This window comes from Phaseolus vulgaris, chromosome 11 (assembly GCF_000499845.2).
Source record: "Phaseolus vulgaris cultivar G19833 chromosome 11, P. vulgaris v2.0, whole genome shotgun sequence".
NCBI classification, from domain to species: domain Eukaryota; kingdom Viridiplantae; phylum Streptophyta; class Magnoliopsida; order Fabales; family Fabaceae; genus Phaseolus; species Phaseolus vulgaris.
This window is the reverse complement of record NC_023749.2, coordinates 9,196,138-9,210,554: the sequence shown is the minus strand read 5'-3', so window position 1 is coordinate 9,210,554 and position 14,417 is coordinate 9,196,138. Positions and strand designations below refer to the sequence as shown.

The following is a 14,417-nucleotide window of genomic DNA, read 5'->3' as shown; positions in this document are numbered from 1 at the left end:
TTTGAGAAAGTGAATTTAAAGTGATTTGAGAACAAAGTGTGAAGAAAGTGAGGTTGTTTGGATTTGAGTATATTAGAATGAATTTACGAGAGAAGTTTATTGAAATTTGTAAATGATGTAATAGTTGTGAAAAAAAAATTAAAAGGTATAAAATATAAATTTACAAATTTATCCTATCTTTAAAAATATTTGAATAATAATAATAAAACAAAATTTATTTATTTATTTCTATTTTTTGTAATTAATATTATTATTATATAAATTTATTTCTTTTTTAAAAATATTTTTTTTATTATTATTATTAATTATTTTTATTAATGATACTATTAAATGTCTGATTCAAATAAAATTATTTAATTATTTTGACAGGATAAAGGGTAATTGCGTAAAGAATAATTGCATAATTTGTTTATATAAAGTTGGATTCCTGCTAGTTTCACGTAATTTTTAGCTAAAGAGTGAAGAAAGTTTTTTCAATTTCTTTACCTTTCCACACTTTTTTTCTTCACAAATTATTAAATGCAAACAGGAACAATTCTCACAAATCTATGAATGAATAGTAATCACCAAAAACAAACAAAGCATTAGGTAGAACACCTATGCAAAACCCTACAGAGAAAAACAAAGCCACCTATAAAAGAAACAATAGAAAAATCTTATTCAATGAATTGTATAGTGTTATATAAAATATCATGTGATTATGTTCCGTACAATTATTTTTATTATATAAACTAGTAATAATTTTTAAAGAAATATCAACCACATATTATTATTTCGTTATATAAAAATAAAAATATTTTTTAATTGATTTATTTATTGTATAGTACTATATATCATGTGATTCTGTCCCGTACAATTATTTTATTATATAAAAAATATTAATAATTTCTAAAAAAATATCAACCATATTATTTATATCTCTATATAAAAAAGAAAAATATTGTTATTAATTGCGGTAGTAAAGGCTTTTGAAACCCTTTTTTTTCCATCTTGGACATATATATATATATATATATATATATATATATATATATATATAACTTCGAAAAGGATAGTTAATGGCCTCAAAATAGATTGAAAGGTCTTGTCATGGGTATAGGTATCTATACGTCTGGACAAATCAAATTTATGGTTATTAACTTTTTTCATAAATATAATAAAAAAATTGTAACTTATAATTAATTTATAAAAAAGAAAATAAAATATAGAAAATTAATAAAATCATGTTTTACAAATTAATTTATAAATAAGAAATGGTTACCCATCACATTTGACAAGCTAACCATTAAGTAATTCATTAATGAATACGTTTAGTTCCAATTTAGACCATCTATAATATATCTATAAATTCCCAACTCCATACTCATAATTGGTGAACACGTGGCGTTCATAATTAAGGTCTTAATAAAACCAACACACTCCAACAAATCATTTCAAATATTTAACTCACTATTTTCTATTTAAATTTATAAAAACAAACAAATATCTTTAAATAAAGAAACACTAATTTAAATTTTTAACTCAGTTTTGTTTTTAACTTGAATAAAAATGGATTTCGTTTTAGTGACACAATTTTTATTTGAACAAATATTATATCAAAAGCATTTTGAAAAGCACTGTTTAATTTTAGTTTAAAAACGAATTACTTGTTTGAGCGAAAACTAGATTAAAAACAAATTAACTTACTGTGTTAATTTCGCTTAAGGGAGATATGTTTCGTTTGGACAAAATTATTATTAAACGTGATTGGTCAATAAAAAATCATCTTATTTAATAAAAAATTCATCTTATTTTCTAAAAAATTCAAATTTAAAACTTAGATCTCAATACGATAAATTAAGGTTTTTCTATTAAATTTAAAAACTAAATAATTGGTAGTTAAAACATTGGTTATTAATTAGATACTAATTTAAAAACTATTTAATAATAATAGAAATTAATTTTAAAAAAAATATAGTTTCTAAAATATCTCTAATTTAGTTATTATTGCAATTAATTATTTTATATCTAAAAATTAGTTTTTATTTCATGTAGTGTTAACTCACTAATAATTTTTTTATTTATAAATTTTTAACTTATTAATAAAATTTTAGACTTGACCTTATTTAAATCACTTCCATTCTTATGTAACTTAACTTAATTTTATTAAAGAAAAATATACTTTTTATTTTATTAGTTAATTAATTTGCTTGCGTAATAGAACTTGAAGTATATGTGATATTTTTTAAGCATATTTTTATTTATAGGTCGAAATTACATAAGACTAATAGTAAAATTTTAAAGATGAATTTATTATATACAACATTCGTGAAGAACTAAAAGTGAATATATGTGTTTATATACCTACACTTACCTAATTTATGATAATGATATATAATTAGACTAACTAACATCCAATATATCTATATTTCAAACTTTGTAGTTATTATACATAGACTTTATTTAAACTTTTTTTTACTTAAAGAGAAGAACTTCTATATGGTAGAAAAATAAATAATTTGGTTGTAATATTTTCATTTAAAATTTAAAAATGAGCATTTTGCCTTTGAAGAGTATATAAGATGAGCTGTTAATGAATTTTAATAACTATGATTAATTGCTGATAAATATTTTTTTTTTAAAAAGCACTCATTCAATTCAATCTTTCCTTTTATGATTGAGAGTGACAATTTTTCCGTACTAAGGACCATTTGACACACTACCTATCATTGATGGAACCATTTTTCTAACCATCGCATCAGATGCTTACAGTTACGTATTTAGAAAAAAAATGGAAATTTGTACTTTTCAATAAATTTTTAAACGTTTAACCTCTGTTTGTTTATGTCGATTATATCCAAGAGACACTGTTGGATGCAATAATCATCACTGGATTTAGTTTTTGTTTTGTTTTAAGGGCTGTATTCTTGAAGAGGAAGAAGAACAAGAATATCAATGGTAGAGATTTATAGAAGAGGAGCGATTGAATTCGAATAAATAGTTATTTTTTTTCTCTCCTTTTAAATGCAAAGGCAGAGTGGTGGTGTTTTCTGTTATGTTTGTTATTTTTTTTTACTTTAGGGTTTAGAATTTAGGATTTAAAAACTAGATTTTGATTTTGGTGATTTTGAACGGTTAGATAAGAGGGAGTAAGGATAATTTGAGGTAGAAGGAAAAGTTCTAATTAATTGGAAGATTAAAAAAAGTTGTATTAATATATATTAGGTTGGGATGAGAAAAAATGATTATTATAAATAGATGTATATAATATAAACAATAATACTTTTATTTCTATTATTTTTCCATCATAGTGTATGATATTTCATATTTTGTTCTATATATTTTTTCTTCTTTATAAATAAATTTGTTGTACAAATTCATTATACATATAACATTTTTCATTATAAAATATCATCTAGCATATTTACATGGTTATGTATCTACATACAATCTAATTAAATAGACAAAAACTTTCAAAATGTATAAATAAACATAACGGTAAATTTGTATATACTTAGATAATATTATTTTTACGATTATTTTCATGTTTCGACAGTGTTAAATAACTTGTATTTCTTCCGAAAATAATTATTCAACGGTGTCAAACTAAATTATTCAACCGTATTGAAAATAATTTACCATATTATATTAACTCAAATCTACACAAAAATACCTCATATTTTATTATTTAAATATTTTTAAATGAAAAAATAATTTTATAAACTTACATTTTACATCTTTTAAGAAAATTAAAAAATCCCTCACAAAAAATTATATCACTCACAAACTTCAGTAAATTTTTCTCACAAATACACACTAACATACATCAATCCAAACACACGATTTTTTCACATTTTTTTTTTCTCAAATCCTCACACATTCTCGTATCCTCACACAACTTTAAAACACATTCCTCATGTCCTCACACAACTTTAAAACACATGTAAAGACAATTATGTAAGAAATTATCTTCCTCACATATGAAAAAAAAAAACATGTAAACCATATCAAATTTACATTATTATCCTTCAATATTTTGAAACCTAACACAAAAATGAATGAAAAAAAAATATAATCGATTATTAAAAAATGGCCAACATAATTCACACAATTGATTATATATATATAATATATATAATAAAAATAAAATATATATTAAATAATATTTTAAATAAAAATATTAAATATTTAAATTATTAATAAATAATAATAATTAATTATAACTATAAAATAATAAAAATAAAAATACTTTTATAATAATTTTTTATATAATAATATTATTAATTATAAAAAAATAAATATAATTTTTTTTTAATTGAAACAACTATTTCTTTAGATAATTTTTCATGTTCTTGTCAATTTCACATATTTTACTCGAAGTCATTTGTAAGATGATATTGGAAACAACGTTTTACTACATTTTCAAGTTTTGGTGGATATCTTTTAGATATACGTAATTAAAATTATATTTTTAAATTAAAACAAGATAATTTTATAAAAAAAAATTAATGTATCGATAATTATACATTATTCGTAATTTTCTTAAAGTTAGTTATTATAAGTTATCAAAAATAATAATTTAATTATAAATAATTAAAATTCATAAATATATTAATCATATTTTATTTTTAATTATTTTTAAATATAAGAATAAATTTAAAATATTATTATTTTATTAATTATAAAAATATCATTTCAACTACATATATCCCATCATTCACAAACTTTAATAAAAAAAATTCATACATATTTTAATCCAAATAATCTAAATTTATTTTCTATTCAAATTTATTCATTAATTCAAAAAAAAAACATTAACAAGAGGCTTTTACATAATGTATGTAAGATTGAATCAATTCTACTTACAAACTATTTTTGCAACTTGCACTAAACCTAATTTATCTTAGAATTTTATTTTTCTTATTTTTACTGATTAACCATTATTTAATTAATAGAGTAAATTAATATTATAAAAATAAATATTAAAAAAAACTCAATATATTTTTACAGGTGCAAGAAAACCAAATGTAACCATAACGTTTACAAAAATTAAAATCCAAATAAAATGCGCACTATAGGAACAAATTTTGTATAGTGCAATTATATGGTACTGTATGGGTTGAAACAGAGATATTCGTCAACATATCTAACTTCACACGCTACTGAAGATGGAACCAAATTCTGATAACTTGTCATGAACCAAAACTCAATAAACATGTAGTATTAAATAAATACAAAATATTAATCAATAATATAAAATAGAGAATATATTTTATAAAAGGTATTGTTTTTATGGTCCAAAATTAAAAACAAAAATAACCAATCTTATATCTCTTTCATAAATTTATTATAAAAATATATATTTTTGTTAACTAAATATATTTCTTATTAATTATGATATTTTAACTAAATTATAATATATTATAGTTTTTATCTATTAAAATATATCTTAAGACAATAGTATCAATAATTATTAAGAAAGTAATTTATCATAAAAAGTTGGAAAGTAGAAAACGAGAAAATGTATATTAATAAATATTGTAAATATAAAAACAAATTATATCAAAATATTTAGTATTTAAATTATGTTTCATATATTTCAAAAACAAATGGAAAGTTTAAATCACTAACTTTAATACAGAAACAATCTATACATAAAAGCAGTTATAGAAAAATAAGAAAACTAATATTTAGTTCATCAATGGAGTCTTTACAACCACAAGAGAGAAAAAGAAATCTACAATAAGAAATTATTATTTTATAAAAGAGAAAGTAATTTAGAAAAAAAAATATAACTTAAAAAAATAAATCCGCAAGATTTTAAAAACATTTTACATCGGTAATGTAATATCCAACTAAAAAAAAAATAAGAATATCATCACATTTTTTTTTTCATTATTTTCTGTTTTGTCTAACATAAATTGATTACTTAACATCTCTTATATTTATCATATGAGGAAAAAGTATTCCTTCTATGGACTAAGGAAATGACACCCGTGTTTTAATATTTAATGATGATAATGAGGTTATTTTCATTTCGTTATTATTTCATTTTAAATTTTTTGTATATTATTATAAATTTTGTAATAATGAAATTTTATGATTTATAAGCCTATTTTTTTATATAATTAGTTAATATTATTTTTAAATTTACCTATCACATCAAATTTGAAGATAAATTAATTAATATTTTTAATAAGCAAAATGTGATCTTGAGGTACCTAAGCTTTTTTTATCACCAAATAATGAAAATAATAACGTGTTACATTTTTAGATGTTGTAACTAAGGGTGGTAAAAAAATTCAAATTACAAAATTCAATCCATAATTATCAATATCTATATTAGTTTTAATTCATTTAAATGGATTTATTTCAAATCTAAATCTATATTTTTGGATTTTAAATTCAATCCATTTAATTGGATATGGATTAGATATAGATTAGATACATTTTTGGATTATCCAAATTGCATTTTGAGATGAATTTTGACTTGTCTCGATCAAAGTTAAGCCAAGACAATCCAGCCGAGCGGGCCCTGGCCGATGTTTAACCAAGCAGTACCAGACCCATATCGAGTCGTTCGGGCCCGGACCGATGTTGAGTCATCCGGACCCGGACCGATGTCGAGTCATTCGGGCTCGGACCAATGTCGAGTCGTTCGGGTTCAGGCCAATGTCGAATCGTTCGAGCTTGAGCCGATGTCGAGTGGAGCGGGCCCGAGTCGATGTCGAGTGGAGCGGGCCCGAGTCGATGTCGAGTTAATTGGACCCTGGCTAATGTTGAGCCGAGCGAGCCCGGACCGATGTCAAGTCGAGCGGGCCCAGGCCATTATCGAGCCTTCCGGGCTCGGGCTGATGTCGATTCGTTCAGGCTCGGGCCGATGTCGAACCGAGTTGGTCCGCGTTCAGGTTGAGTCGGATTAGGCCCGGTTCGAGTCAAGTTAGTCTGTGTCCATATCAAAATGGATTTAATGTAATTGACAAAGTGTATTTAATCTAATTAACAAAATGGATTGAATCTAGATTTATTCCAATTTAAATAGATTTGAAAAATATCCATTTAAATTTGATCTAGTTAAAATGGATATGGATTTTAAATCCAATCCACTTATTTGGATTTGGATTTAAATTGAATATTTGAAAAATTCAATCCATAACCAGTCCTAGTTCTAACTCAATTACCATATGTTTTTTTTATTGATGGCAAAAGTTATATATAAATATGAAAAAAATATCCATATACTCAACACCCTACTTTTTTTTCTACATTGTCGTAAAAAAAATCACTTTTTATACAATTATTTCTTTATCATCACATATAATTATCTCTTTTGTTGGGTTAAATTAAATTGTTTGTCCACATATATGCAGGTTATTGAGAAAATTAAATTCATTGATAATATATTGTTTTGCGTGTATATTTTTGTTATTAAGAAGTGAATTTTAAGTATATTTTAAATTTATAAAATTAATTTATAAATAAGGTTTATATTTATTTAAAAATTATAAAATATTTTTATTTTTAATTGATGTAGAATTTAACATCATCAAATCTATTATGTTCAAATGTGTTCCACTAAAATTTATATATATATATATATATATTATTTTTATTTTTATTTTTGTAAAAATATAATTAAAAATAATGCTATAAATAAAATATCAAAGTGCTAGGTTGACAATCATACACCATGTTATTTTTTTTTATGAAGTTAAGTCATTTTGAAATTATATTATATCATATCATATTATAATTATAAATTAATATTTTATAAATTATTAAAGTAACATTTTTCTAAAGCTATAATTAGCAAATGCCCATGTTTTGTGTGTGTTGGAAGGACAAATAGACAACTTCTTAAATGCATCTTAAATCATCCCTAACACTCATAGAGTTTAATTTATTAAAATTGCTGCATCATTTATTGGGTTGGGTGACACTGGTAGGTGTCATTAAGGGTTCTTATTCTTTCTATATATATATATATATATACTTATCTAGTTATATTGTACAAGTAAAAAGCATTCCTAAATGATCATCTTCACCATATAACTCTCTCTCATACATCCTATCATTTCAACATCCTCTATCTTCTCCAAATCTTATTCTTAGATTTCTTCTATAATTTCTACTTATAGCAGTTAGTCAGAAAAGATGTCTGAGTTCTTCAAGGGAAAGACCATTTTAATGACTGGCACAACAGGCTTCTTAGCAAAAGGTACTACTAAATACACAATGCATCTATAATAAATAATTTGAAGTTTTTCACCTGCCACTGAATTTGTCTATTACATGCAGTTTTCTTGGAAAAGATTCTGAGAACCCAACCCCAAGTACACAAACTGTATCTTCTGGTCCGAGCAAAAACCATTGATTTGGCTGCACAACGCTTCCAAAATGAGGTTAATCAATACTATAATAGTATACACATGCTTGCTATATGAGTATATTTTATTACAAAAATAGCTTTCATGAATAGTAATTCTCCCAAGAAATAATGTAAGAAATCTTTGTTTGAGGAACATCTGCATTTCATTTATCTTCCCAGAAGATAATTCTTTTTTCATTTCTCACTCTCCATATTATGTTATCATCAAAACCATTACTTATTCTCCCTTCCTTGCTTTCTTCTTTCAAATCACTCTACAACCATGATTCCGTTTTTGCACTACTTTTATGTGTTGGGCATCTTCATGTCTCATATTTATTTTTCCATAGGCCTTCTCACTCCTTAATCTTCATTTCCATTTTGCTAAGAGAGTCAAAGAGTTTTATATCTTTAACTCCAAGTTCACCTACTTCTTTTGTTTTAAAACTATCCTCCCATTTATCTAATTCAATCTTCCTATTCTCAGAAGTTGGTAATTTGTAAAAAGACAAAAGGAAGCTATGAGAACAAATTTTATGATCCAAAGTCTACCGCAAACATTAAGAACGTACCTTCCCATTTTGATAATTGTTTCTTGGAATTTTTTTCAAAACAGGTTGCCAAAAATTATATTTTCTTGGATTTTTTCTCACTGTCATGTCTACACAAGTGAAAGTAATATTCATACTACTATAATTAAGGATTCAAGATTACCTTTCTAAATTTTGTCTCTCAATATCCAAACCTTTAGTCTTGCTTGTGAAAATTCACCTTAAAAACTTAAGCAAGTTCACTGAATTTTAACATCACTTAGGAATAATGTGTCATTTGCATATTATAGTATGTTCACTATCACCTCCTTGGACCTCACTTTAATCTCTTCCAACATTTTTCTTCTAATTGCTTACCTTACAATCCTTGAAAATCTTTGGACAATAACAAAAACAAAAAACAAAATCAAAAGATTACCTTAATCTAATTAATCCACATATTATTACAACCTAATTTATCTATCATATAGTCCATAAAGTCTTATGTGACTGAGTAATATGATTTTTCATAGTTTACCTTTATTATGATACAATTCTTCTTTTTACAATTCCCTTCTTTCACCAATTCATTTACCATCAAGACACTATCTAACAAACATCTAGATTCTATCTTTTATGCTTTGTTTGGATTCAAGGATGAATTTGAGGGGAAAGACAGTAGAAAGTGAGGTTGTTTGAATTAAGAGAAAGAAAGTGCAAAGTTAAGAGAAATGAAAGGAAAATTTGTAAAAGTTTGTGAGTGATGTGATGAGTGTAATTGATAAAAAAAATTAATTGATGAAAGTGTAAAATTACAATTTTTTCTTTGTGGTTAAAATTAATTTAAAATGAAATAAAAATTCTTATTTGTACATAGAACTTGTGTTTGATTAAAACATTATTTTTGTTACGGTTAAGTACAAGAAAATCATTAAATAGAAACCAATTTTAGAGACATAAAGTAATTACTTACTATATTGTGACTAAAGTTAGTAGTTAAAACTTGGTAGCTAGTTAGTTATAAATTTAGAAATTGATTTAAATTTTTTTAATAATAATAGAAACTACTTTAGATACCGATAATTTTTTTAGTCTCTAAAATAGTATATAATTTAGTCGATATAATAACTAATTATTTTTTGTCTCTAAAAATTGTTTATATGTAATGATTTTCTTGTAGTGGGTTGGTGATCTCAGTTGAAAAAAAATTTATATAAATCATTTGAACTTGTGGATATCTAAAAATTGTTGAAAATGAATTTTGATAAAATGAAATAAAAAATATTATAAAATATTTAATAAAATAAACCAAAATTGATTAAAAAAACCCAATGCCTAATGAGTATTAAACATAGAACCGTCCAATAATATATGATGGAAAAAAAGAGTTAAGTTACAATAACTAGGCGGAAAAAAAAACAACAATTATGTCATGACAATTATGTCAAATCATTAAATCTTTGTTAGAGTTTATCAATTATTTGATGAACTCTCTCAAAACCTTTGTTGACATTGATGTTTAAAGTATTTAAGTCTAACCCAAATGCAGAATACCACACATGAATAAATAACAAATGATGTTTAAGACTTACTTGTTGATAATCTATGAACCAAGCACATGATGTTTGACCCACATACAACACCACACCAACATGCTCCTTCATCAAAGCACCTAGACCAAAACGTTCCTTCACCAAAGCACCTACACCACAATAATCATACAAGTCAGCCTTCAGTTACCTCCAAATTATGCATAGTAAAAAAATGTGAGGATATATGTGCTACATTTTGAAGCATAATCGATTATTACCCATATAATTGATTATCTTCATCCTTCAAACCTCCATTGTCATTTCTTTCAGCCATGACACCTTATCTCTACACTTCCAACAAACTCCAACAACCACCCTTCCACATGCAAGTGCACGAAAACACCTCCACGAACAACAACTTCCTTCAAACAAAACTCCACCACCTCAACTCACATGCAGCTCACACACACCACAAACTCATCTCACACGAACAACCACCAAGTTTTCCAAAGAAGAACGAAAATGGGAAGCTTTACCAAATCCATTCACGAGTATTTAATGGAGTTTTCAAACACTCAACTTCAATAGTCAAAGGACTATTTGCCTCGTTTAGGAATCTTTGCATGCATGGCCAATGTGTAGATCATGAATCTCTATCATGCATAGTGTAAAAGTGAAGGGCACTTTGGTCTTCTCATGCACGTCCAATTGACTTTCCCTCTATTTCTTCACACTTGAGGGTGACACTTCCTTGACCCTTTCCTCTCACATCTACACTCATATTTCCTCGCTAATCAACTAATACAAATATGTGACTTTCCCTCAAATCCATCTGCGTAAACAATATGTATCCATAAACAAACATAGTATTACACCTTGCACATACATATTTTTCCCTTGCTTTCTCTTCCAAACTTATACCCTTCATACTATCTTTTACCATTTTGTGCCCTTCTCGAACTATCTCGGGTTGAATCTCCATGCCTACACTATCTTAGTCGATTGAGGTGTATATTCCTATTCTCATCCCATATATTTTCAAGTCTCCTCCCAATTTTTGTGATGTTCGCAACATCAATAAAACTTGATCAAACCAAATTTTTGTCCTTTCATGTTAAGATTTTCGATATATCTAAAGATCTCTTATATTCACTCCCACCTTTAAAAATTCTTCCCATATCTTTTCCTCCAAAATTAATTGGGAAGTGCGAGAAGAAGAAGGTGTCCTTTGCTTCTCGCATGATCCCAATTTTCTATCTTCCCCCTCTTTCACTCAACACCTTTTAACCTCGGGATAATGAAAAATCAATTTTCTTACTAAATTTTATCATTGACTCATTTTCAGTTATTCATATTGAATTGTGGCATTCATGCATTTCTTTAATGATCATATTACAGGTCATTCGCACATATTTATTTAGAGTGTTACGAGACCAATGGGGCAAAGATTTTGATTCTTTCATTTTAAAGAAGATTGTGGTCATATCAGGAGATGTTTCTCTCCATAATTTTGGTTTGGAAGATGAAAAGCTCAAGATTAAGATGTTTGAAGAGATCAACATTATTATAAATTTTGCAGCAACTACCAAATTTGACGAGAGGTAAATTATCTAGTAGGAACCAATAATTTTTTCTTCTTCATATTTTGATTCATTATTATTTTTCTACAGATTTGACATCTCAATAGATGTAAATACAATGGGTGTCTTACACGTCTTAAACTTCGCAAAGCATTGTCCTGAGATAAAGATTTTTATGCAAATATCAACTGGTAATTGTAGTTGATTATAACTTGATCATAATGTAATATAGGTTACTATATTTACCAAAACATTATTCAGTTACCATTAAGCCAATTTCCATTAATAACACATTTTTTGGTATGAATAAATGTTAGCATACGTGTGTGGAGAGATTAAGGATGAAAAAACAATTGTGCAAGAGAAACCCTTTGAGATGGGTCAGACCTTGAAAAAGTCCTCGAAATTAGACATAACTGAAGAAATGAATTTGTTGAAGAAGAAGATAGATGAACTTCGATCAAAGAATGCTACTGAAAGCACAATAAAAAATGCATTGAAAGATTATGGAATTGAAAGGTACATCAAATTCTTATTTTGTTATAACGCTGATATTCATTAATCTATAAATGAAATTATTTTTGTGATGTATCAGAGCAAATTTGTATGGTTGGCCAAATACATACGCATTCACAAAAGCAATGGGAGAGATGCAATTGGTTCATCATAAAGATAATGTTCCACTAATCATTATACGTCCCACCATGGTTACTAGTACCCTTAAGGACCCATTTCCTGGTTGGATTGAAGGCTTGAGGTAAATATTTTTAACATTGTCTCAAATGTGTATTTCATTCCAATTATTCCACTTCCTAGACAACAAAATAAACTCTTAATTTATCAATTCTACTTAAAGTTAAACTTTTAGAGTTTATTTCATCATGTTCAAGATTTTCTTTAAGAGAAATTATAAATTTATTTATTTTGTATTTGCAGAACTCTCGACAGCATAATATGTAGTTATGGTCAAGGGAAAATAACAAACTTTCTTGGTCATCCCAAGACAATTTTGGATACGGTAAGTTAAATGTATAAATTTAGTTTTGGTTATATGTATTAATCGATACTTAAATGATTATGTAAAAAATAAAACATCAAAAGTTTAAACTACTTATCATTTAATGTGTTCTTTTATATATCTAAAAAGCATTGGTTTGTTTTGCAAAACATCTATGGATGTCTAAAGAATAACTCACTAAATTTTATTTTTTTTGTTATAAAAATATTTACCTTATAACATGATTTTGTTGAAAAAAAAATTACTAGTTCAGTTTTGTGTATATACTAACTACTATGTAATATTATATGCAGATACCTGCAGACATGGTTATCAATTGTATGATGACAGCAATTATTGCTTTTTCAAATCAAACTCCCAAGAATTTCGTCTACCACATATCATCATCATTAAGAAATCCATTCAGAATTGCTGATGTTCATGATTACTGCTATCATTATTTCATTAAATTCGCGTTGAAAAACAAAAATGGAAAGCCAATAATAGTGCCCAAGCCAAATTTGATATCAAGTAGGGCTGTTTTCGACATTTACATGACAATTCGATATGTTTTTCCACTAAAGGTTTATTGACTACCAAGTTTAACTAAATAATGAAGCAAAACTACAATAATATGTTTTGCTAATCTTTTAAGGTTTCATGTTGATCTTTGTGCATGGGTTTGATATATTTAGGTCTTAAATGTGGTGAACAAAGCGTTTTGTCAATGCTCTCGAGATGTTTATGACGATAGCTACAAAAAATTCAAAAGGGTGACACGACTAGTTGAAGTATACAAACCATACCTGTTTTTTAAGGGCGTGTACGTGTTTTTCCTTGTCTATAATTACTAGACATGGTACATGAACTACTTTTGTTCGTAACCATCATTCTCATACAAATTACTTTCGGTTTCAGCTTTGATGATTCAAACACACAAAATTTACGAAGAGCAACAAGTAATAACATTGAGGTTGCTGCTGGATTGAACTTTGACCCTAATAGCATCAATTGGAAAGACTACATGATGAACACACACATTCCTGGTCTTGTAAAGTATGCGTTGAAATGATCTTAGAAATTATGCTTTGAAATGGTTGCACACTATAGTCTTGGTATTTTTATAAAATTTTATTGTTCGGTTTACAAAATAAGAGTGGACTATCACAAAAGAGAATTGAGCATTATTCATTCCATTCATTATTTAATTTTACTTTTACATTTGGGATTTCATTTATGTTGCGAATGTTTAAATTGTTAAATGATATCACTCTTCATTTCACAATCATACTTCTCATTTTTGTTGTCAATGTGTTTTTTCTTTTCTACAATTTGAACCATGCGGTCTTAATTAATTGTCATACATTCAAACTATTTGTATTCTTATCATTACAAGAAAATTATTAAATATCAATTAATTTAGAGAGAAAA

At 26.0% G+C, this 14,417-nt stretch overlaps 1 protein-coding gene across 2 annotated transcripts; it reads left to right on the top strand.

Moving 5' to 3' along the window:
* Positions 1–7,986: 7,986 nt before the first annotated feature.
* Positions 7,987–14,205, top strand: LOC137830210 (fatty acyl-CoA reductase 1-like). Of its 2 annotated transcripts, XM_068637404.1 has the most exons (10): positions 7,987–8,197; positions 8,278–8,381; positions 11,808–12,010; positions 12,080–12,180; positions 12,307–12,508; positions 12,585–12,746; positions 12,926–13,007; positions 13,301–13,570; positions 13,682–13,809; positions 13,905–14,205. In XM_068637404.1, exons 1-10 carry the CDS (start codon positions 8,134–8,136, stop codon positions 14,056–14,058), a joined length of 1,470 nt encoding a protein of 489 aa, XP_068493505.1. In that variant the 5' UTR covers positions 7,987–8,133; the 3' UTR covers positions 14,059–14,205. The 2 variants fall into 2 exon arrangements, with proteins under 2 accessions (XP_068493505.1, XP_068493513.1); XM_068637412.1 differs by lacking the exon at positions 13,301–13,570 and having other exon boundaries at positions 7,988–8,197.
* Positions 14,206–14,417: the final 212 nt, after the last annotated feature.